The sequence below is a fragment of the Eurypyga helias genome, unplaced genomic scaffold (genome assembly GCF_000690775.1).
Source record: "Eurypyga helias isolate BGI_N326 unplaced genomic scaffold, ASM69077v1 scaffold10930, whole genome shotgun sequence".
Lineage (NCBI taxonomy): Eukaryota > Metazoa > Chordata > Aves > Eurypygiformes > Eurypygidae > Eurypyga > Eurypyga helias.
The window spans coordinates 39,726-65,968 of record NW_010225056.1 but is presented as its reverse complement, the minus strand read 5'-3'; the positions used below and the strand labels follow the sequence as shown (position 1 = coordinate 65,968).

Sequence of the window (26,243 nt, the reverse complement as noted above, 5' to 3'; positions counted from 1 at the left end):
CCCCTCCCCCCTTTTCTTTTTAAATCTTTATATCAATAACCACCAGAGAAAGTCTGAGGAGCCAGCATCACCCACGGGATGTGAGCTCTAGCACACACTTCTGGTGCCACACAGAAGTGATTTTACACTTTAAAGCATTTTTAAATTTCGCACACAGGGATTGCTCGATGAAACGTTCTGGGGTGAGTAACGGATGTGCAGAAAGATTCCAGACCTCTCTGCACTGTCAAGATAAGGGTGCTAGCTTTCCTGGCAAACACAGCGTATGAGTTTGTTAAGGTCAATGTATTTGAAATTGTGCTCCACCTCCAAAGGATTTTCTTCAGTGCAGAGGATATACATTGCAAATCTTAGCGTGAACTCTGTTTCCACTTAGGAAGAGTAGATTTCATCTTTTGTTTTTAAGGAATTAGGATATTGTTTTCACTTACAGATGGCTTTTTTCTTGTAGAGATAAAAATAATCTCAAATTTCCAGTGCCATGGGAGTCCTACAGGAACAAGAAAGTATTCTTCCTTCAGCAGCAGTATTTGCTTCCTTCAACTCAGATGTTTTTAAATCTTCTGGCAGTCAGATAACAATAGCTACCAGATTGGAGTATTCACCTAGAAAACCCAGTCTAATCCAGAGTAGCAAATTTTGTGGTTTTATATCGGTATCTTCCAGGCCAGTTTCCCTTTCCCATTAGTGCTGGGAGTACTGTAAGGAGGCCACTAACGCCGAGCAGCAGAATTGGCTGCTGCCACCAAAACCAATGACATACCTGCACTGAAGTTAAACCCACAGAGTGGTCAGTAGGTAACAGAAAGAAACAGGTTAAGGAGAATAAAGAGGAGGGAGGGGAGAAAAATATTTTTCAGATTTCATGCATTCACCAGTTTTGTGCCAAATCTGAGCCTTCAGGGGACTAGTATCTTTTCAAAACCTGTCTCTTTTCAATATTCAACAAGTAAGGGTAATTCAGTCCTTTCTGACCATTATTATATTGCTTGAAAACCACCACTTTGATTGTAAAAGAATATTTTAACTAATTCAATACAATTTTATACCTGACAAACTTATTCTTAGAGCCAGGAATTTCTATGGATAAAGCTGTTATTTGGGGAATTTCGTATGGACCATATGCTGTCTTTGTCGGGAGACAAACGAATGTCAAATAATACCTAGTTTTTTGTCCACCGACTACATTTAAAGTGCTCTTCTTAAAAAGGCAAATGGAAGAAGAAAGAATAAATGCAAATGGAAAAATAGGAGAGGAATATGTCAAAAGGTAGCAACAGGAGTAAGAGAAACTGAAAGGAGATTTGGAACAGAAATCTGTGGTACATCATCTTGCTGCCTTCACCTTGCTGCCCACATACTTAAAAGACTTCAGATTCAGACTCATCTCCTGGTGGGCCTTTCATTTTGTCAGCTTCAGTCTGCCGCTGGAGACAGCTCTCAGACAGAAGTTTTCAGGAAGAAAGACACTTTGCTTTGCTTTACCTTATCGATTGGAGAACATAGAGAGGCAGGAATTTTTATTCCGGCTCAATTATTCACAAAAAGCAAGCAGAGACTTGTCAGATTTTGAAGGGAGAAAAGTGACATATTGAAGAGACGGTGACAAAATAACCCAGAAAATAGGCCTACATGTGAATGGTTTACCTGCCTACACTGTCACAGTAATGCTGTGCCCAGAATACACTGTCTGTGATTTCTAGCAAAGATTTCAGAAAGACAGCAATACTCACTAATTACCAATTTAGAAAGAAGAGCCCCCACCCCGTCTGCTTAAAATGATTCTCCCCTTTTCTCCCACACTTTGTCAGCAGGGTCACATCGACTCATTGTCTAAATCCCAGGCTGAGAACTCGCTGGGCATGAAATGTTTAAGGCAGTCAAGTCCTTTCTGTCTCCTCCTTTCTTCCATGTTTCAAATCTTTTTGCTTCCTAGATGACTCAGTGCCAGGTTCACAAGGTAAAATCTTAAATTTTTTTACATGGTGGGGTTCGTATTTCTGAATTTCAGCGTGCAAACGGACTTTCCAAAATTTCTCATCCAGATACTGATGATCTCCAAAGCAGTCAAGGCTGGTTTTTGGAAATGTCTTTACTTGAAATTCAGTCATGCAAGCTAGCAGTGCTGCGAACCCAAGCACGTTTCCTGATCAAGAGCCATTATACCTCCTCCCATTCAGACACACTCACTGCGCAATCCCTCATCACTGAAGTACAGCGAACGCATCTCGAAGCTAATTTCCGCTCTCATTGGAAATAGCTGCGACGGGACTCTAAGGTACTACTTAATTCTTTTTAGCTTTCATACTTCTATAAGACATTTGAATAAACTAACAATACACTTGAAGAAAGTGCATTAGTATCTCATTGTGTTACCACCTTCTCAACCAAATCTTAGCTGTGGGATTCGTTCAGTGCAGGAATACAACTACATCCTCTAGACAGTTAGCTACTGCTAATGGTAACATTTCTTCCCTATTAACATTAGGTTTATTGCCTAATATATTTTAAAGTAACAGTTCTTTCATTTTTTCCCTGCCTTAAAAAGTCTTTGTTCAACACTGTAACTGTTCTTTCTCCGGAGACACACACACACGTGCACACAGAGTAAATCTCAGAAAGTCCTTTTACTGTTGCTCACATCCAATCCCTGCAAGACAGGAATTCACTGCCTGCAGAACCCCTCTTACTGGTGACAAAGCACCCAGGGTGCATTTTCCTGTCTGTTTACCCCCCTAAAGTAGAAAAGTCTATTTCCTTTCTGGGATACATATTGTGCTTCCAGGACGGCAGACCGGCTGTGAAATGCTGAAAATTTTGTCCTTTCTTTCTATACTGTTGTTTAGGGGAGTTACTGTTGCAAGGTTGAGATGAAAAAAAATCCCCTTCATACATCAATGGCCACAGGACCTATGGGGGGCAAAGTCTGAAGAGCAGACCATCCTGCACATGGCACTAACGGGTGAATCCTCATTTCCCAAAAGTGAAAAAAAAAATTATTCTCAAATATTTGTTCTTGCAAAGCAGCAAGAACACCTCATTATAAAAGGTACAGAGGAGATGCAGTTCGTTTACTACAGGATTTGTGTAAAGGAAGAACTAATGAGCTATAAATGTGCCATTCAAACACTAATTGTTTAGTTTTTCATTCTCATCAACTCTGATACAAAAAAATGAGACTAGCTATCATTAATATTAATTTCCGTGACTTTCTAATACTTTATACCTTAGTGTTTTATTTACAAACTATATGGAATATTGATTATTTGCTCATGCAATTTAAATATATTTTTAAAAGTTTTTTTAAAAAAACATTTTGTTAAAAGCTTAAATGTCTACAAATCTCAGTCTTTGTTTTGAATTAGCTTAACTTTCAAAAAATCAGGTCTGTATACAGAGTTGCATGTTTTACTTGAAATGCCAGAAGAAGTAAAACATTATTTTATATTGGTCCTGAAAGCAAGGTTCACTTTTGTATAATTAATTCAGAAAAATACTTTTGTTGTCCTGTTTATTGGAAAGACAATGAAATTATCCTGACCTAAAACCTGTTGGTAAGTAATTTTCAGTGAGACCTTTAGTACAGAGCTGTCAGATGAAGGGCAAACAAACAAAGCCAGATGTTTTTCTTTTGAGCCTGCTGTAACAATTACTTCATTACAAGCACAAAAACATCACCTTTCTGTGTCACCAAGTGCAATTTTTAAAGATTAGGTTTATCCCTTTGTCAGTATTTCAGCTTACAAAGTTAATTGGAATGTGCATTTTATTTCAATACTTACATTCCTGTTATGAGTATTTTCTCTTACACTACAGAGAAAGTGCTTTTGAAATCTCTGCGCTGCGTTGACGTTGAAAGTCCCACCTTCATTACACAACTACACAGGCCTGTAGCCCCTACTTCTTTTTAAAGTCTGATTTATGATTCTATTACAGTCTTTTAACACTGATCCTGCCGCTAGCTGCGTTACAGACATGATTCGTAACTATAAAATATGTACTCTATATTAAGCAGATCAGTCACGACAGAGGACAGTGCTGAAGTGTCAGAGTTTGGGATGGCTACACGCTTCTCCAGGGATGAGCTACACAGACATAAAAGCCTGGCCCACCTTCAGGTTTGTCCATTTTTTTCCCCACTGGAAATATTTTAGTCACTTCAGAGTCAGTATCGCTGGAATAAGTGGAGCTCAGTAAATATTGTAATTGATAGCTACACCACTAATTAAGAAAAACCAAGCAACAAACCACAAGACATACTCTTAAGCCCTTAGTGCAGCCTGTCAGGAGGAACAAGGTATGTGTAAACAGAAATAATTTTAGCTATTACACCAAGCTCATTAAATTATCTCAAACATCTGAATACTGAAGAAAACGCCATTATATTAATGACTCACACTAGTTCCAGTCTGCTAAGCAGGAGGTCACAGGATAAGTGCTGATACATTTTGAATATACACACAGGATGCAGCTCTGAAGAGATAAAGATTTAAATAGAAAACAATCTGGTGGGAGTTTTCAATTTTGATTTTTATTCTGTGTCAGCAGACCAAATACCCAGCAAAATTCATAATTCATCCCAAGTAACTGTTAGGGAGTGCTTCAAGTGAAAGGTCTGTGCTTTTTCCGATTTTCCTTCCTCTAACCTATAGAAAAACTAAACAACTTCACAAAAGCTGAATTTGTGAAAGTATTGACAGGAGGTGAGTAAGCGCACCGGTGGAGATGAAGCGTAGGCGACTGAAGTGAGCAAAAGTCATAAAGCTCCTGAAAATGAGACATTTTTCACTGGAGCTCTTCTAGGGACTTCCCTTGTGGGATCACAGTAATACATTTGAGTGTTCCAAGAGGCAAGCTAAAATACTGACCGCTACGGACTTCATTACTTTCACTCACCCACTCCATCACATTTTGGTTTAATTCCTTTCAGGAGAGTGAGAAAGTCACCTTGTTTCAAGTGGCCAACCCTAGCTGTCTCACACAGTAGCTATCCTGCAAACCCCAAACGTGTTCATATCATGCCAGGAAACCCTACCTCCCTACACAGGAGCCAAACAGTCTGGAACAATAAAACAGTATACGATATTCAACATTTTTACTTCTGTATCTTTAGGAATTTTGCCAGAGATGGAGTAGGATTACTCCGAGAACTCCCGCTTCAATACCTTCACCTAAGCTCCACGCAGTGATGCTGCGGTCAGCCAGCGAACCGCCTATCATACACTAGCTACTGCTCTACAACAACGTCTGTTCTTACCTCTCCTCATCCGTTATCTATCTTCTCCATCTGCAACTTTTTAATTTGGGTAATTATAACCTGTTGTAGCCATTCAATTAAAATATTTGTCTATAAATGCTATCCACTTGCACAGATGTACACGCAGACTTCTATCATGCTGCTCTCATCCCACATTTTTCTGTTCCCGTTTTTACACTATGGCAATGTATATCCATGAAAATGATCTTTCTGCTGAGAACTGTAATTCCAGGAATATTTCTCATGACATATGCTGTTTTAATAAAATCAAGTTAATTTTTTTTTTCCCTAAGGATGAAAGTTACAAAAAATCCCCAATGCTAGGTAAATTAAAACTGTCAGAGGGGCAGAATGAAATTGTCACAGGGTTTCAGGAAGGCTGTTTGTCTGATGGTAGCTGGGTTTGTATCCACTTACTACCTTTTGGCTCCTTTAACCTTCAGAGGGAGCTTGGTATTTTTACACAAAGAAGATAAGGGATATGGAACAGACAAGAGCTGTACTGAGCAAGATGAGATAACGGCTGGTATCTACCTCAAAAGCAGCCCTGGAAATATCTACAAAAAGTTATATAGAAGAGGAGACCCCCTCGATTAATGTCACAGAATCCTCTTAACATACAACTGGGAGAAACAGCCCATCAAAAAATAACCCCCATACTTTAACTTGGTTATATCACACATAGCTTCACCTAAGAAAGACGCGTTGAAGATTGCTCTCAGTAGGTTTGACTCTGGCTCTACATCCATGAAATTGATGTTCCTCAGCACAATGATAGCAATTTTAGAACAGGAGAGGGTATTTACAGACAACGAGGTATGACATCAGACACATGCACACTACTTGCCTCTTCAACGCTCTTCTGTGAACTCTCACATGGTTATTAAAAGGAGTTATGTCAAAGCTTCCAGTCAGAGCCTATAGGAATTCGCAGGGGAAAGGAAAATGCTAATGCCAGCTAGTTAGGAAGATGCGATTTTATGTCTTAGATCTAAGATTCCAAAATTACTCTTTTCTAGGTTTGTTTGATTTGTTTTGTTTATACAGCCATGTGCACTGGCATAACAGTTCTTGCCATTTACTCCCATGATAAAACTAGGATAAATAACTCCTAGTAAGAAGCTGCAAAAACTAGTCTGATACCCGGATAGAAGACATATAAATTAAAAACACATATCGTAAGGACCTTCCATGGATCATCACCTTTAGAATTCTGCTCTCCTACTGTATTTAAAAATCTGTTTGGTTTTAAAAAATCCTATTTAGATTTTTTTGAAAGCAAAGAACCTAAGTTTAACCCCCTTAAGTGTCTAAAGGTAGCGCTCTCATCCATATCTGACAGAGATGCTGGCAGATGGAACAATCAAAGTACAGGTACATTGGCTGTATGTTTGTAAAAGGACACTGCTCACACAGTACTGCAGCAAGCCTGCATCTTTCAGATACTGTTTAGAGTGGGTGAAAGGGCTGCTGTTAACCTTGTAAGATCCAGCTTTAGAACTAACTGCTTTATGTCCTGTAACATACTACAACCTCTATGACAATCTCTCTTCTACAAAGCCACATCTTCATTCTTTTCAGCATCATTTGCTCCCTCGCTTACCTTTGTCTAGAAATTCACCTACTCAACTAAAGAAGAAACATTTCCTAGGGAAACAGAATGGAAAAAGATAGCTGTTTAATATCCACTGGCAGAAACGACAGTTCAAAACCCCATGCTTGTGTCTCTGGGGACATAGATTTATTGGCATCTTTACTAGCTGGGTCTTGGAAGCCGGCAGAGTTAGCCAGGAAGAACAGTGTGTATATATTGAGACAGAAAAGTCTGTGAACGACGGACATTTTTCACTGATGAGTTCTGTTTTTCCAAGAGGATGGAGTAAAGAACTGTAAATAACATGTTGGGCAGAGGTTGAAAAAGTTATCTAGCTTTTTATAGGCAACTTTAAGACTTCATTGCTTGCTTTGTTCCTGGTCTTAATCCAATCACTACGAAGGTTTCGCTTGCAGAGTTAACTCTTTGCTTACCCTTATTTTCAGAGTTGGTATTCTGACTGCGTAAAAGCGAGCACACGTGAGAGCAAGTGAGAGAACAAACTCCTGTGCATCCTCTAAAAGCATTCTTCCAATTAAAATGTTAGAAAATCTAGGCAGGAGATGTATGAGTAGAATTACATTAACTTTACAAGTGAAAAAATGGGGCAAGAAAGGAAAATAGCTTGCTACTAGCAAAAAACAACTGTCAAGGGTAAAGCAGGAAAGAAATCAGCAAATCTTAATTCTCATTATAGGGGCAGCTAGTATCACAATTTCCCACTTCCCCTTCATTCAGTGGAAGGCATTTGCCACGCTAGACAAGAAAAGCAATGGAAATTAATATGCTTACTTGACTAAAATATACGGATTCTCCAAAAGCTACCTTTTTCCACACAGAAAATATCTGCCTGCTTCAAATATAGACATTAATACCAGTAAATTTAATGGACTCAGAGAAGACACTAATTGTCCTCTCTACATTCACTTTACTAAAATTGACCTTCAGTCACGGTTTGAGAAGGGCCAGGCTATCACCTCATTACGTATTTTAATGAGCAAAACTATCCAAAATCTAAGCATTCATTTAAAAAAAAGTTTCTAGACTTGATGCCAAAACAACCTTGTAAATACCAACTACGTTTAAGCCAACGCAAACACGCGTTCCTGAAGCGGCAGGCGAGATGATTTTAGTATGAGTTCCTCTGTCCTGTGGCTCAATGGCCATCCAGTGACGGGTACTGGGAGTGCTGTTCTGTGACATGGGCTTGCTGGGCAGAAGACAGAGCAAAGGGAAACGGAGGAAATGAACCAAGTCCAAAAAGGAAGAAAACCAGGGAACAAAGGATGGGAACACACTGGTTTGGTTTCACTCTTTGATATTCCAAACTTACACCATAACATGACTGCCATTTATACAGTATTTACAAATTAAGGCATGGGATGATACAATCGCTTGGCTCAGAAGGGATGCCTGGAGGGTTTTTTATTTATTCCTCAGCAGCTTGCCACACAAGTATCTCTTCACCACACCAGAAATGGTTTCCTCACAGTGATGAAGAACAATAGCTCCATAATGACATTATTCAGGAACGTAGAGAAAGCGATGAAACGCTTGTCAGAATTCCCAAGGAAGCAAGGCAGGCAGGCAGCACGTTCACTCAAACACATCCCCAGCGCAGTACAGCAAGGTCTCCGACATCCCTTCGTAGGGGAGGTACTGGATGACGTGTGCAGCCTCAACCCAGAGTACCAGCACGAGATTCCCCGCGGTACAGTGCCTCCTAACAGCTCACCAGCACGCTGCCGACAGCCCCAGTTTCTGATCTGCCAACCCGTTGCGCAAAGTAGCTTGCTTTTCCTAGCACATGAAGAAATTAGGTAGCAGGGAGATGACTTCTACTTAACATCTGAATTCTGATGTATTTCTCCTGTCTGGTCCTGGAAACACAGATATTTCATGACTACAGTACGGCCATCTCCCGAAAGATTAACGACAATTCTATCTTTTAATGTAGGTGAGGATTTAACTGTCCTCTAACCAGATGCTTCTATCTGCCTACCATTAAGCATAAAAAAGAAAAACAGATGCATAAAAATATTAGATTATTAACTTGTTGTCATTATGGTATCATTACTATGTTTTTATGCAACTATACAGAAGTTCAGTGTTAATGGTGGAGGTCACCATTTCTAGACACTTATTTTGTGTATCACCTATTAAAAGGTCCTAAGTAATAACTTGTTTCTGGTGTTAGCTAGCTGCTGGGATCAAAAAGGGTTGTTTTTTTAAAATGAAACCTAAGACTATCTTGATTCTTTTAAGGTTTCTGTTCCCTTGTGGTTGCATAAAAATGGCATCCAGAACATCTGGAAGAAGGGCAAAATTGAATAAGGAAACCCTTATGATTTCTGGGATGTCACTTGTGACTTTTTAATATTTTGGTTTTCTTAACTTGAGTTGGCATCCTCTTATACTTATGTTCACATAAAGTGTTAGAAGCACCAAAAAGACCAACATTTTTTCAAAAAGTTGCAACCAGTCAAGATCAAGCTAAAACATAACCATTACTTCTCTTGGAGCCTCCATACCTGGTTAAACCCAAACTCTCCCTGTGCTGAGACAGAATCCCAATTCACATGGATGCACAGTTAAGTTTCTTGAGGTTTGTTCCCTTTTCCCCTGCTCTGATTCAAATAACACTGTTCTTCTCAGAAGACTCATGTTCCACACAGCAGATGTCTAGGAGCTGGAAGCACACTTGCCAACTGAAAAGACATACCCCAACTATGAGCAGGAGGGGACTAACCCAGATCTATCACGAGCCAAGGACAGGAAGGAAAGCAGAGCAGTGAAAGTTCTAGGAAAGTGATTTTTAGTCTGCTGTTGCCTCCAGTTTCAGGCTTTTCCAGCACATGGCATGAAACAGTGAACCTGAGGCTTTGGTCAAGTTGCCCCAGTCAGCCTAGAGGAGCTGCCCTTGGCCCTGCGTGGTATTTGGGGGTTTCTCAGGTCAGCATTAGCAGCAACCTCGGACTGGGGAGAACAAATGTCTACAATAGGTTCAGACCACCCTAATGGATTTCCCTCTTCCCGTAGCTGATATATAGCCGTAAGGCTGTATCGGATCAAAAGAAAATCCCATATACTCACTTAGTGCCGTATTTGTGTCAGTGACCATGTCTAAAGCAAGCCATAAATACAGCTGAGGCGTATCATGAAACTCCCTTGATATAACTGCCCAGCTTGGGAAAGCTGAAGCATGTTGCCTTTTTCCCCCCTCAATAGTCCCAATTCTTCACCTCCATGATTTTATATTGGGGGCTTCATAACACAGCTTCTTTCCTACATCTCAAATTCACCTGTATGCTTCTTTTCGTACAGAATCCCAAAACAGAGTCAGCCTTTGCATCTTGCTCTCCTTTTCAGAACCAGCTTTTCTCAGGTAAGAGAGAGAGATGTAACTCAACCTGAAACACAGCCAGGGAAAGAACCCGTGACACAGGAAGAACAGAGAAAGCGCCCACTGGTTATCACCATGCTAGAAAAAGAACTGCCTCTGGAAACTTGCAGCACCAGGGTCAGACCTCACTCCTCAAACCCCCCGTGTGCAAACCTGCAGTTCTGCACAGCAGAGGTGTCCTGCCAGGCCCAGTCACACCGGTACAACCACGGCGAACTGAAGGGCAATCTGCTCGCTCGCAGCTTCCGGCTCCTACCTTAAATTGACCCTGCTTATCCAGACCACAGAATGGAGAGCTTCAGGGATAGAGCAGAGAATAAACATGCTGTGTTTCTTTTGGAATTAAAAATAGAACAATTATGCTTAACAGTTTGCAGCAAGACTTCACGCACATGAATGTCTGCATTGTAGTATACTGTGTGCATGCAGAGCTGTCGTATGTTGGGAACAGTTACCAAGGATGGACATCACGATCTTTATTACAACAGATTATTATTACCACAGAAGATGTGCCAGGAAAATACAAATACTGTATGCTAAACCATATGGAGAAGTTACTGATACACTGAGCTCAACCATCACAACGCTTCTTCCACCATCACCACCCACCCACAGACTGATGAATACCCATCATCTGTGCACAAAGTTTAACTTTGTTTTATTAATAGTGGCAAGAAATCTGAATATATAAAAAAGTGCCCTACTATATAAAGCAATGTTTGGGGATTTTTTTTCCTCCTGGTGAATTAATTTCTAATTTAGTTACTATAGAAACCATCCTAGAGCCCTCTTTTTTAAAAAAGAAGTGTCTCTATTTACACACACACACAGATAAAGAAGAGGAGAAAAGCTAGAGTGCACCTGTAACGCAGGTTATAGAGAAATGTGTAACTGGCTAAACAAAGAACACTTGGTATTCATTTACAGAAACACAGCTAAAACTCCCCTAAGTCCAACTGCAACAATCATTCATACGATGATTGCCATCACTAGCAGGGCCATGAACATGCAAAAACCTCTGGTCCTAGAAAATCAGGGCCATTCTTTCCTGTTTGGGAAACAAGTAAGTACAATAATGCAGTAATTATTTTTTCCTTAGGACTGAAAAAGGCGAATCCTGTGCATCCTGACATTATCCTAATATGAGAAGAAATCAGGGCTAAGCGCACATGCCTTTTTTGCTCATTCTGAAGACAGCAGAAAATAAATTCAAAGAGATTTCAGTTGCAGCTGAGTGACAGCTAACAAATTAGACAACAGACCGTGACACACAGATTCAGACCAGCAGTTCTGCAGTAAAATTTAACAGGACACAGCTTTACCCATGTTTATTTCTTTTCATACAGTGCTGTCATAAACATTTCATAAATAATTCTACTAGGAGTATGCATGATTTATGAAATGTCTGGGTGAAGAAGGCTGGCAGTCCCTATTGTTTCTGAGCTGCTAGTTTTCTCTCCTGCACACAGTTGTTTGCACTTGTAAAATTGAGTCAGCTCTAATTTCAACAACCCTGAATCTTCAGTACAAGAGATTAAAACCCCTAGTGCTACTCGCTCCAGAAGAAAAAGGTATTTCAATAGTAAAGTATCTACAGCCACTTAGACATTCATCTAACTCTGTTGTATCATGAAGGCCAAAGAGTTATCAAAAATAAAACCGAATGCATTACAGGGAAGCAAATAAACACTTTAAGCAAAGTGTAACTGTTGAAAATAACCCTGGAGAACATTAATGAAGCTTAGAAAATCTCATGGTCGGCCATTTAATTTCTAAGATTAGATGCTACTACTTACTTTTGCAGAGCTCTAGAATTTCTGTTATCACCCGACACTGTATGTGAAGACACTAGCTGGGACAGTGGGCTGTAACACCATCTGTATGCAACGGATGACACACCAGTCTGTATTCCGAGCGCTGACCCAGATGGTGCAGTGCGTTTGCTTACCCACTGCCTGGCCTGGAGCGTTGCAGAACAAACTAGTTGAGGTTTAACCCAGACAAGGTCAACTAGTGTTGAGAGGGTTTTTTTTTTCCTCTATGTTGTTCACAAATTTAGGTTTGTCCAATTCTGGAATGTCAAATGACACTAACAGCTTTTTTTTCCCGGGCACTTGCAGCCATTTCTCGCTCGGATCTGGATTTTCTCACTGTGCTATGTGTGTGTCATCTGTACTGGACTACTGCCACATGTTCCACACAGGGTGTTACTTGAAGAGGGTTGTGAAAATATAGCTGGGTAGAAAATGAGACCACCAAAATATTTAATCCTGCTCAACTCATAATGTACACCATACCTGTTAACAGCAAGACTAACCTACGTGCATGCTGGAGTAAGTCATGATGTTAGCACTGATTGACAAAGGCCTCAACAAGTTGTTCTGCTGTGTGAGGCACTCCATGTGCTATCACCACAGCTGAGACACGCGGGAGCTGAGACCCCAAACTGAAACTTCTCAAGCACGGAGGCAGCAGTCCACATGGAAGACCCCAGACTAACATTGTCTTTATCTGTTGGCAGACCCAATTCAAGCTGAGAACATCAGTGTCACACATCATCTCCCTTTTCTAACAGTATTGCTGATATACTGCACTGGGCTAGCATCTACCTTTTGCTGAAGGTTATCTTTTATTTCAAAGTATATTTAATTTCTTATGAAAGAAAACTAACATTAAATTATGCTAATTAAGCTTTTATCAATTTACAAAACAGAATTATTATACAACTGTCTAGTATCTACAGTGGCACTTTTCATTCTTCAGAGTATAAAAAGAACAAGATGCTGAATAAGGAGTGATTGTTTTTGAAATAATGTTGGAAATATCCACCTAGGGATACAATGGATTCTATCTTTAAATTAAATTATCTAGCATTAGCATTCAGAAACTCAGCATGATTAGGTCAACCACTGATCTCTCTTAATGTGGTAATTCACATTTTCAAGCAGAAACACTCCCTTATACACACTGCTCAGCTCCCTACTGCTCATCTTCCTCATCCATGAAAACACAGGATACTCTTGACACTTAACCCCACAATAATGAACAAGTCAGTCGCGATCATGCAAAGTTCACACTTGATTTGAAGCATGTTGAATTATGTCATTAACTCCTATGAGAATATCTGTGTTAGCTGGATATAAGCCAAAGTATTCACCAGCTTGAGGAGTTAAATCACACTGCAGGATTCTTGTAGGGGAAGCAGGCAGCTATTGCATGGGAATAACCAGAACGAAGCCATACAGTCAGCAATCAGGTCACAACCGTTTGGTCTATACGCTGTTAGGTTGCCAGTATTTGTTAATTAAAACTTTATCCAGAAAGGTGGAATGACACAGCAGCTCTTTTGGCAAACTGATCCACGGTACAGTTTTGAACCACTGTTGGTATTCCTTAGCTGTTCCACCAAACTGAGGGATTATAATCAGAGAAGAGCACTTACCTTACACTTTTCACAGAGGTGCATATTAACACAACATACAGCAAAGATTAAGATAGATGTTAACAGGTATAACATGGAAATGAATTTCACAACAATTAAAATATTAAAACAGAAGCACTGGATGGGAAAGCAAAGACATAAAATTCCGTCACTGCAATCACAGACAAACATATAACATCATCCTGAAAGACCATCAGAACATCTCCATGTTCTGGCCACACGCTGCAAGCCACAAACCAGCTACAGAATTGTATCACGGAAGAGCAGAAGGCACAGAAACCTACAACATACCGCAGAAAAGCCAGAGATGCTGAAGACAACGGCAGTCACAAACAATTTGATGGATGAATGCTCATATAAGTGTCAGAATCACTGTGTGTCCCATGTTACCGAGAGACAGGGACACCCCTGTGGGCTAGAAGGTATCACAGACACAGGGACGCTCTGTATGACAGTGCTGCTACTACACTGTGGGACCTGGAAATACTCTTTCTGCTGAGCCATGCTACCAAAACTGAATACAAGAAAGCTCCTTCCAAATCCAGAGACTTCTTAGAGCAACTAGCACTTTTTTTTGAGTATAACAAGGGCAAGTCTAGTTGAGAAACAGTAAACAAGAGGATAATTAAGATGAACGGAATTTGAATTTTTATAGGGGGTTCAGCTATCAAGTATATGGCAAATGATGCCTAACTGAGAAGTGTTGGTGCTTCTCTCCCCATGTTTTCAAGCTCATCAGAAATAATCTCTAACGTCGTTCCCTTCAAGAGAGGAAAAGCCCAGTAAATCTCTCTATGATACAATTCCACCTTTCCTTTAGCAGCTCATATGTTTTGTTTAAGGCTCCTCTGCTGAAAGTCACATTACAGTCCCTTTGCAAACCGTTCAAATGAGGAAGAGGTGTTAAACGATGGCTGAGAAAGTACGGGTGTGTTTATTAGCTGTATAAACTTACGTTGAAGAAATTGGTCTTGTTCCTCTCGCAGAAGAGGCCCTGTGCAGGCATGTGCTTCAGCTGCTGCCAGGGCACCCCGCTGCCCAGCAGCACGTCGCGGGCCCACTGCAGGTTCTGCGGACAAAACGGGGCAGGTGAGTTGCAGGCAGGGGACGAAACACAACCACAGGTAGATGTATAAAGTGTTCACTTGCTTTCATCTATTAACCTGCACTCTCATTTTTCATTTTCCAGGTAGCTGCTGTTCCAATAGTATTTGTAGAGGCATGTGGTTTGGAGAAGACATCCCTCAGGAGAGGGAAGCCAGTTTGCCTCTTGGAGCACACATCCAGACTGCTCAGCCCCAGCAAACTGCTCAGTCCCATACAGCTGCTGAATCCATCCTCACAGCATCAAGTTTTGCTTTCTTGTCTTGGTTTTTTTTTAACCTGACTTCATGTCAATGAGACCAACTTTCCATGTCCTATCACTTACAGAAACCTGAGCCACAGATATATTTAAAACACCTTAATGCTTTTGTTAAAGGTTGTATTCTAATGCTTAATGTATAATACTGTATATATAAAAAGATAAAGTTTCTTAGCAAACAGTAGATCTCGCTGTCCTGTGTATCCCTGCAGCCTTCTTCCACGCACCAGGCCCCTCACTGCACACACCCTTCTCCCCCAGTCCCTCCCAGTTTCCCCACACACGCACTCTGGAAGCTGCCCCTCAGCTCTTCCCTAGGACGAGCTACCTGCCAGCACCCAGGCCTAACAGAAGAGGCAACCTTTAGGCTTCAGCTGCAGTCTTCTTTTAGTGGGGTGGTGAATTCAGGCCTTTTACCTCTACCCAGACATTACCCCTCGTAATTTCATTTCCCCTCTCCAGAAAATTCCATGCCCATCACCAAATTTGCTTAATAGCCTTCAGTGAGTTAAGAAAAAAGTATCAGTAGGAGACTACATGACAGACAACAATCAAAAATTCATCAAAGCACTACGCCTCAGAGTTCAATGCATGAACGTCTCGTGTGTGGTTGAGAACTAGGGACAGCTGTTGGCTCCAGGCACAACACTACTAACAGATGGGACAATCATTAATTGTAAGGTTTCACTGACAGAAGTTGTGCTTTACTTCATTTTTGCTCTCAGCATTAGAAAGTAGCATTTGAGTCGCATTAGACTGGCTTTTGTAGAGACAACTTCACTCCAGAGCAGATCAAAATCTTCTTAAGAGGAGGATGTTTGGTTTGTAGAGACAAACAAGAACGCTGAATTCTGATTTGTATTGTGGGCTGGAAATACACTCCTGTGAATCATAAATCTGATTAAATCATGTCTACCCAAGAAATATATTCTAGTTGTAATAGGACCTTCTTTTTGGTGGTGGTGGGGGAGGGAGTTAGCAAAGTTCTTATCCTGTCTTACCAATAATTTTCTTTACAAGACTCTGGTGAAACCGTAAAAGCTCTGCTCAATCATAAGTGCTTTTCTCCTAATGACAGCAATCATGCAGAAAACTCAAATGTCTTAGCAGAATTAGAGCATCCCCTCTAGCAAAGTGCTAATTCATGGGCAAGAAAGCTGAACATTGGAAACACTAACCAGATATTTACGGGTGTCAAAAATCCTTCATTTAGAGAGCTGATAGAGGTACTTACACAGGACCTACATGAATATAGACAGTCAAGGTGATTTGGATAAGCTTTCTTTTGGTATGGAACAAATACATGTTCACTCATAAACATCACAAGGTACTTTCTGGCTAGCCAAGGGAACCAGTAAATTTAATTATTATCACCAAGCATCAAATTTAATTACAGTTTAAGAAAACAAAGTATGTAAGCTTAACTGTATTCTAACTTTTTCCTACAGTACTTCTTTTGTAATATGTATTTCTGTAATCCTATTAACTTAAGCCTGCAAAATACTTTGAAATACATACAGAAAAAAATACAACACAGAAGAGAACCTACGAAAATCTGGACTTCCATGAAAGTCATCCTGTTTTGAATAAAATCAGAATCCAGCAAAAATAAGCCTATCAATGTCCAAGATCCAGGGACATAAATGCTTTAGTTTATGCCAATCATAGTAATGAGAAACGTAAGTAAATTCCAAGCGTAAAACGAAGTAACAAATTGCCTGATGTGTGGCAACCTGCATCTTACAGTTCAAACTATCACATAAAAATTAAAGGAAAACAAAACCCTTAAAAAAGCTGCCACCACAAAGCTTAAATATAAAATCCCAGTCTAAACAAATTTTAGCTATCCCTGAATCTAAGTTTTAAGACAAAAACATTAAGAGATCACGAAGGGCAGCGTCATACTCCAGCAATCTGCCATGCACGTTACACTGACCATCCATTGGCACATGTTACAGGTATTTGGTACCTGTAACTCACAGGCTTGTATCGAACAAGATGATGACAGTAACCTAGCTCGGAGGAAAAAAGATCATTCAGACAAATGGGGCAATTACACGGTAACTTCACACAATCAAAACTAATAGGAATAAAAGATGTAGTTCCAGATTTTCCACTACCCTTCTCCTGAAATCAGCATGATCAGTTATTCCCAGTAAATAGGCCCGAGCAGGTCTCAACTCATTAGATTTCACAGAGTCTGCTCTGCTTAGTTTTTAGCTGATGAAGTTATTAGAAGTGGGTGAAGGGATCCAGGACATTGCAAAAAGGATTTATTTTTCTTGGCACACTGCTTGCCAGTCTGAAATGCTGGATTTAGCTGTCTGACTCAGGGCAATTATGAAGTACTCTTTCCAGTTCAGCTGTTGCCTCCCACACCTTCATCACCCCAAGATTCAAAGACAAGATGACTGACAGGGTACAATTACTTGCAGAAAAGTTGACCAGAATTGTTAAAGTGGAAAAGGAAAATCTCTTATGGTCAACCAAGTGGAAAGCTGAGTCACCTGAGATGGATACCCCTTAACTCAATGGTGTCAGCAGCTACCATTACCTATCTTGGAAACCCCATGAAGTGCTTCTGAGAGGTGTACAAAACATCCCACTATACCTTAATCCTTCCCTCTATTTTCTTTTACAGTCTGTTAGAAGGCTTTGTCTCAAAAAAAACCTGCTACTGGATCAAATAAAAGCAAAATAAAAAGTCTAGTGACTTTGAAGGGTAGCCTATTGAATTAACTGTTACTACTAAACTGCTGCTACCTGAAATGTTTACATCTATTATGCTTACAGATTATGCCTCTCTCTAAGTACATAATAAACCTACATATATATAATCCTGTACTTTTTACATGCAGGTACTGTGATTAGTTTGGCTAAACTGTCATGCTACTGACATTATGTTGTACCTGACATTAATTAAAGCCATTAAAGGCTCTGTTAATAATGGAGTAGATACAAACTTAAAAAAACCTAAGCCCTACGACCAGTATCTGTGATTGCAGAGTATCAGACCAGTTCTACACACTGATCCATAAGGACAAGAAGGCAAATACCTGTCACAAAACTTTTTAGCTGTACTGATGAACAGCGTCTTGCCATGTCCAATATTTTCCTTCCAAACTCTGCCCACCCTCACTTTGGAGCTAAAAATCACAAAGATTGTACTTCAAGACAGTTTCCTATTCACCTTGTCTCTAAAACCACTGTCCAGACTGTCAACAAAGTAACTTCTGAAAATTCATCCTCCCTTTCCTGCACATTTATTCCAACAGATAACAGCTATGTACAAATTTGCTCTGATAACAAAACAAACCAAAGAGAAATATCCCCCAAAAAGGAAGAAGGAAGATTTCACAGGGGAAAACAAAAACCAAAACACATACCCAAACAGAATGCTGAAAGATTTTGAAAAGGATTTTAAAAAAAGCACTCAACAACTATTTTTACTTATCTCACAACAGCAAAACCACTAATACTGTAAAATGGGAGAAAACAGATTGCATGTGGAAAACTTGTTTTTCTATGCACTGTGGAGACCTGCCAACCCTCTCCTTTCCCAGCCAACCATGAATTTTGGCCATCAGTCTAAATTCTTCATACAAAATCCTGGCACTGGTACCTAAATGCTGAATTTTCCAAGATGGTTAAATGCATTTAAAAATTAATTTCAGCTTTCTAAACTTTACCAGTAATCCACTCTGCCACCACAGCAACTCAACTAGATGTAATTTCTCTCATTTTAAAAATGCCATGCTTATCATCAGTGTATCTAAGCATACTTCTTACTCCAGTTGGTGCTGAAAATGCAGAGATGCATGTTGTGTTTTAAGGTTGTTCACAAAGACGTACGAGTGTGCCATTAAAACACAGACATCTGACATTGCTCTACAAAAGAACCTGGATGAGTCATCAAAGAAAGAAAATTGTAACCTCATTAAAGTCTGTAGTGTACATATATCAGTAGGGAGATTTTTTGGGGGGGGCAGTGTTAAGCAGTTGTTTGTTATGCAGAGAAGTTATAGAAAAGGACAGTATACCACAACAACTAGCTGGTTGAAGCCAACCTGGTAACTACTAGGCTCAAACAGGCAGGATTCCATTTTCCTTAGTTCCAAGAGGAGACAGATTTAGACAACAATGGGTATTTCATACAGAAAAACATGACAAATCACTAGGCTGATATTTATATAGGGAGTGATATACAAAACTCAAAAGAGAAGACTTCATCAAGAAAAAAAAAATAGAAGAAAATATGTTGCAAGTAGTTCCTCAGGCAAGGACATGCTATTTGAACCAATAAATTGAAAACAGGCAGCCTTTTTTGTTGAATGTTGATACAAAATCATTTGTCAGCAACAGTAATGACAGATTGCAGGAATCTACGGCTCCTGTTAATGATCAGCTCCATGGAAAAATTAACAACTGTCACACCCAAACAGCATAAGAATGTTTTCAAAACAAGCTATCCTTAAAAAAATGGTAATGTTTCTCTGGATAATCACTGTAGAGCCAAATGGAGTATTCATCACCTTTCAGGAGATTGGTAAGACGTGCTACTGCTCGATTCACAGCAGGACTGCTGGTATGTTTTCTGCCATGAGGCAAAGGGTTTGATTTGTTTCCATGACCTTCCCTTCCCTATTATTCACACAAGCTTCAGTACTGGTGCGGAAGAGAATTCAGGAAGCCATGCAGTGCAGCATATGACACAACACAAGACTTCCAAATACAAAATCTGTCAGTTCAAACCTTGATTCTGACAATTAGTGAAACAGCTCTGATAATTTCAACCTACTATTCATACACATTGTACTAACATACTTCAGAGAGACAAAAGGATTGTAACAACAGAAGTATGCTGAAGCAAAATAAAGAATTACCTAATTTTAAAACCAAAACAATGATAATTCATAGCAGAAGGCATTTGAAATTAACTTCATTATGAAGAATATGCCAGGGTCATGTTGGTGGAGGCAAGTTATTTTGCCCTCACATCAAATAAGAACTGATACTATTACAGTCATCAAGACATTGTTATCCCTGTTTAATCCAAAATCACCAGCTCATGAGCAGTAGGATTGCCAACTGACTTTCACTCAGTGATTTCTAAACAGGAAATAATTGTCTTACTCAAGATGACCTCTATGCTCTGACAGTAGGAAAACTTTAATTCTACAAAGACCTAAGATACCCAGAAAGTCTGTGCCACTTGATGTGTTTACACAATACTGATGAAATTCTGCTTCCAAGTCAATTTCAGTCCACTTATTTAGTAAAATAGATAATTGTTGTCATTTTTATGAGAACATCTCAATTTATGTGACATATCTAAAAGGTTAATTCTCTGCTGAATAACAAAAAATTACTTCGTTCAGTAATAAACAAAGAAATTTTCTACTCAACTGCCCTCACCCACACATGAATCAGACAATCCAGGAGCTGAAGACTTCCCACAGCATCGTTCCAATCCAAACTGCATTAAACAAACTTCCCTGCAGTACTTCAACACTGAGACTCCTGAACCAGTACAAGTGCCAGTGCGGTTTGTTTACTGCGGCAGTAAACACAGGTAGTCAGCTACTGCCCCGGTGGCCTGCTCACCTTGTGTGTTTTGCTGTACGTGTACAGATACGCCAATCTGTAGAGGCTCTTGTAGTGCTGGGGAAAGCGGCTGAGACACAAACAGAAGGAGGCAATGCATTGCTCCGTCAGGAACTTCCGCTGTTCCTCCAGGTCTGCTGGAAGACCGTGAGGAAATTCAGATGCATCTCCGCAAGGGTCAGCTTTCTTTTTGCACTCCCACTGTGAGGGTGGGGGGACCGGAGCTTTCGTGGGATTGCCAGAAGCAGACTGAGGATCCACCACAATTTTTTGGCCAGTTGGCTCAGCAGGATGGTAAGGTTCTGAGCTCTCCAGCAGCTCTTCTGACTTTCCTGCAACTGGAAGGTTAAGAGAAGACAAAAGTGGCAATGAAAATTACAAAATAGCAAATGAAACATACAAAATGGCAGTAATTAAATACAACAAATGGTAATAGCTTTCTTCATTAAAGCACAGACAGAATTATTGAGTGGTTCCTGAAAAAATAATGACAATTCCTGATGTTTAATGAATAAGTAATACTCAGTTCATTAACAGAGCCACACACGGATCTTTCCATTGTCTTTATTTGGGTTTTTCCCTGAGCAACAGTAAGAATTCGGCACACCTTACAGAATGCAGGATTTTACACACTGTTGGAAGATGGGGGAGGAGGGGGCACAACAACAAAATGAAACTGTGAATTTAATTAAATCCTATTGCAAAGAAAAGAAATAGGAACTGAAAATTAAAGCCATCCTGCCAAGTGAAATGTATCATTCTTAACAATTTACCTAGAAAAACACACTTCCAGAACACAATTTAGGCTTGGACAGAATGATTAGCAGTAGCTAACATGGCTTTCTGAATAATGTAGGACCTACAGTTCCATCCAAGTATTTCTGCAATTAACTTAGTAACTCCTAGCTCAATTGACCCATCTTTTCTTGAAGGATGCCAAATATCACTTCAGAAAACATCTGTGACAGTGAGAACTTCCACACTTCCTGTTAGCTAGTCATTATTGCTGAAAACGTGCGTGCTGCATGCAGATTAATTTTTTTAACTTTGATATGTAGTCATGGAAGTTTACTGTGCCTTTGACTTTACTAGGATAAAGAGCCTCCTACATTAGATCTTATCTCCTGGCCATCTAGAGATACCCTAAAGTGTATTTCATCCTCAAGTATGAAGCTGCTCCTTAACTTTTTCTCTGCTAAGGCTCAACTTTGAGCCAGCATGTTTTCCAGAACAGTTTGTTCAAAATATGCTTGCACAGTCTATGTATTTACTATAATTTTACTCTACAGATAGCTCTGTGGAAAAACAGGATTGTGCTAGTAAGTGTCAGAAATGTAAGAATGCATTCAACACAGTGTTTGTGACAGGCAGCTGATGACAATAACACAGCTCGCTGCAAGCCTGAAAAAGAGCCATGTTTTTAGTCTAGTACCCAAAAGATTACTGGATTTAGCGATTATGTAAGTACTATTTTACAAAACTAGGAAATGGCATCTACTTCACCATATTGATGCAAACATCACCACAGACTTCCCAAGCTTAGGCAAGACTGAAGTAAAATATTCTGTAAAACAAGCTACCCCAAGCCTGTGAACAAAAAGATGATTAGTTGGCAGTTGTTTTAAGTGAGATCAGTGAAGTGAATCAGGACTATCCACATACCATGGTTTCTGGATCTGTGAAATTAGAAGGGACTAAAATATAGTGTGAACTGGCAAAAAAGACCCCACGAAGGGCCACAACCCAGGAAGATGGACAAAATTATACCTTGGTCTTGTTTCTATTTCCCTACTACGTCCAGCATCTCTATCTACTGCCAGGTCCAACTGCACAAACACCAGACAAAGGGAAATTTCAGCTAATGGATTTTGAAACCATTTTTCCAGTGGAATACAGAACACTTAGTACTATTATATACGGAAAAATTTGGTAGAGAGCAATTCCGCTTCTCTATTAAAACAAAGTATCCAATGGAATAAAACATTGAATTCCACTACTTGTGCTTTTCTATGTACTGAGTATCAAGCTGCAACTGGGCCAGAACCAAAAGGGCATCTATACCTGGAGAAAAGGAAAAACGTTTTGTTTGAGATTATCTTCAATGAAGTGCTCCTTAGATTTGAGATCTGAAACATTTAAGAAAGAGTAAATAATAACCTAAAAGGCAGCAAGCCAGTCAAAGGGCCGCCACAGACAGCAGTTTATCGGTACTCTTCTCTTTGTAAGGTTTAACAGGTAGTACAAATTGGGATGATGGCCACATAAGCAAAGCACAGTTCCAAATGTAAGCCACACACATCATGCAGCCAAGTTAAAATTCTCAGTCGCTGCGCATCTTTCAGTGCATCTGCATGCCAGAAGAAACATTTTAATGAGAATATACCAGCTGACATCTAGTAAATCGGACATACTCTTTTCCTCTGTAGATCCCAGGGTCTCTTTGCTGGGCATCAGTGTATCAGCACAGGTAACAGAAATCCTCTTCTCTGTGTAAGTCTTCCTCAGGCTGTCCTGAGAACTGGCAGGCTCATTAAACATATCCTGTGTGGAACTGGAGTCAGACAGCACTGCTGCGGTGCTATCCTGACTCCTCTCTGCAAAAGAGATAAAGAAGGAATGCACCAGTTCATACCTACCAAGCTGTTACTTGCATCTTGGCAGCAGCCACATAAAACTGCAGCCACACTGCAAACCTCTTACAAGTGCAATACAGGATCCTTAACAACCACCAATGCCCTTGTCTAAAAGGTATTTATTTTCTTTTAAGTTGTCTACCTTAACTTCTCATTTCCCTCTCGCCTCTTTGTGCTAAGAAATTAAACCCCTCGTCTTCTCTCACAAGGTGTTATTTAAAATTAATGTAATAGAGAGCTCCCTGCCCCACCACATTTCCTCCTACAATATAATCCTGGAATTTGATTATAAGCAATGATGCTCAACTTTCAACAGCAGTTAGGCTAAGGATGCAATATTTCAGCTACTACTGTCCCGTGATATCTCCCATGTTTAGTATGCCATTTACCTTGAAAAGCACCCAGGAAAATTTTGAGTCTGAAACAAGCGAAGCCCAAATGACAGAAGAAAACCAACAGTAACAATACTGGTAAAAATGATTTTGTGAAGGACAGAAAAAACAAATCCATTAGAGGGCAAAGACTTACAGGAGTGATCACTGATGCCATCTATCCTGTAGGTGTTAGATGCTGTTCACCAAATGTTCTGAAAGGTGATTTGATACAGCAAATAAACAATACATCAAAGAACTAGGTCTAAGATAGACAGGAAAACTCTTGGACTTCAAGGCATTCGACAGAAGAATAGGAGCAGTGCCTTTGCCTTGCCAGTGGAGTAGTGTAGATTGGCTGCTGACTACGTGACAGTCACAACTAAATTGTTAATCTGCTGACAGCTGTTACAGCACAGGAAAAGGTGCATGGGATTGTGACTTCACCACAGGGGATAAAATTCACACCTCAGGACAAAGAAGCAAGTGAAAACCTTCCACCCATGTCTGAAACCTGCCCGATATAACCCAAGTCTACATCAAGGGTTGTCAGAGACAACCCTGCATGACTAAAAAAATGCAGCTGAGTATCTCCAACAGAAGGATGTAAACATATTCCCACTGAGATGGGAAATTGTGACTTTTCTGTAATATTGGTTGTGCCAACATAATTCAGTGTCCAACATAAAATTCTGATACAGGAAATTCTCTCTAAATCTGTAGCCCAGAAGGGTAATTTCCATTTTCTGCTAAAGATACAGGCATAGCTTAACCAAAAGGCACGTTATATCCATTGTCTAGGTAGTTTCACTGCATTCTTATTCATTAATTTTCGTGATAAGATCAAGAAAGAAAATTAAAAAAGCAAAAGCCCTTGCTTTGAGATGAGCTGATAATTTAATTAAATTTCTTCTGCTCCATCTGAATTGCACTTATTCAGGAGAGAGCTAAGGGCCTCTTATAAATTTATTTTATCAAGATAAATCCTTCTGTAGACCGTCAGCTTGCAGATCAGGTTCTGCTAATTAAGAATCCAACAAATTTAAACTAAATTTGATGCACTCCATAGGCTTCTCTCTACCACACAAAGAAGAACTTCCCTTTCAGTGAACAGATCCTAGTAAAAAGAACGGGGCAACAGTATTTCCTTCCTAATTGGAAGTTAGAGTTGGTTAATGATGACAAGTTTTATACAGAAAGAAGGTAATTATAAAGAATGGGACAAGAAGAATTCTGAAGAAAGGTCAGTCAACCTTTAAATGACTCGTCTATAAAGCTTTAATAACCTTCTGTAGTACAAATGGATACTACTGAACTCCCAGTTGGCATCAGGAAAAACATTTACAGTAGCTCCCTTGATAATGTTTTTTAAAGGAAGTTTCTGCATCTGTGGCAAAAAGGCTGAATTACTCATCTAGGGAAGAAAAAAAAAACCTGCAAATTTCCAACTGTTGCCATAAGCCTGGAGGTCAGTTCTGGGTTACGACAGATGAAGCATTAGAATGTAAATCAAGACCTGCTAGACAAATATGCAAGAGTGATACCAGGCCACTAGGAAATGACACTAACTTCTCAGCATGCAAAGACAGAGAGTGATTCAGCTTGTTAAATTTCAGATGTATGCATGACAGGGAAGCTTTTCCCTATGGGAAACAAATGTAAACACCTCCTTACGAACAGCTAGCTATTTTGACTTGAAATTTCTACTGCAATGAGCACAGGTCTAGGTATGTATGATCATCCTCTTTTTCTTTCAATACGTTAATTATATAAAACCCCCAGTATTAATGATATTAACACTGGGCTCCTTATTCACTGAAAACCAGAGGAAGATCACTATTAAGACAACATCCTACTATTTTACATTACCTTGAACGCAATAGATGCTTTTAAACTAAGTGGGCCTATTGGAAAATACTGAAGTATTTCAGAAATTGGCAGCAGCCATCATTCATTAGTATTGATTTCTGTGAACTCACAGAGAATGGGTAAAGTTCCAGGGAATGGAAAACAAAGTGTAGTACCTATCTTTACAAAGGATAAAAGGTCAAAGCTATTAGCCAGCTGGCCTTCATTTCCTACAGAATTATTTGAGCATAAATAAATAAATCTGTCTATAAGCACCAAAAGGTAAGATCAGAAGTAGAAAATTTGGGTATCCCACCACAAATATTCACATGAGCCTGTAAAGAATTAGTGCTCTCAAACCAGAAATGGCCAAAATGTTATGCTATTGTAAAAGCAATTCAGCAAACCAGCACGCTTGAATGTATAATCAGTAACTTCACAGAAAAAAATACATTAAGAGTCTTCCTGTTCTACTGAGCACTAATGAAAATTAAGCTTAATTATGGTGTCTGAATTTGGGACCCACATTTAAAAAAAAAAACCACTAAATAAACTAGAATGAATTCAGAGGAGAAATAAAATGATGAGAGATTAATGAGATGGCATATAAGAAAAACATTGGGAGAATTGGACTTATTTATCTTCAAAAAGATGATGGAGAATTTCCAAATACATACAATTAACCAAAATAAAAATACAATAATTGCTCTTCATATTCACTAAGTACA

General features: G+C 39.6%; 1 protein-coding gene across 1 annotated transcript in view; it reads right to left on the bottom strand.

Moving 5' to 3' along the window:
• Positions 1-14,651: 14,651 nt before the first annotated feature.
• The window catches only part of CABIN1 (calcineurin binding protein 1), a gene marked incomplete at both ends in the record, with an annotated part of 48,210 nt that continues 36,618 nt past the window's right edge, over positions 14,652-26,243 (bottom strand). Inside the window, 3 exons of the mRNA XM_010147905.1 lie at positions 14,652-14,765; positions 20,664-21,001; positions 23,075-23,257. Coding sequence (XP_010146207.1) covers positions 14,652-14,765; positions 20,664-21,001; positions 23,075-23,257 — 635 coding nt within the window. The remainder of the gene's footprint in view (positions 14,766-20,663; positions 21,002-23,074; positions 23,258-26,243) is intronic.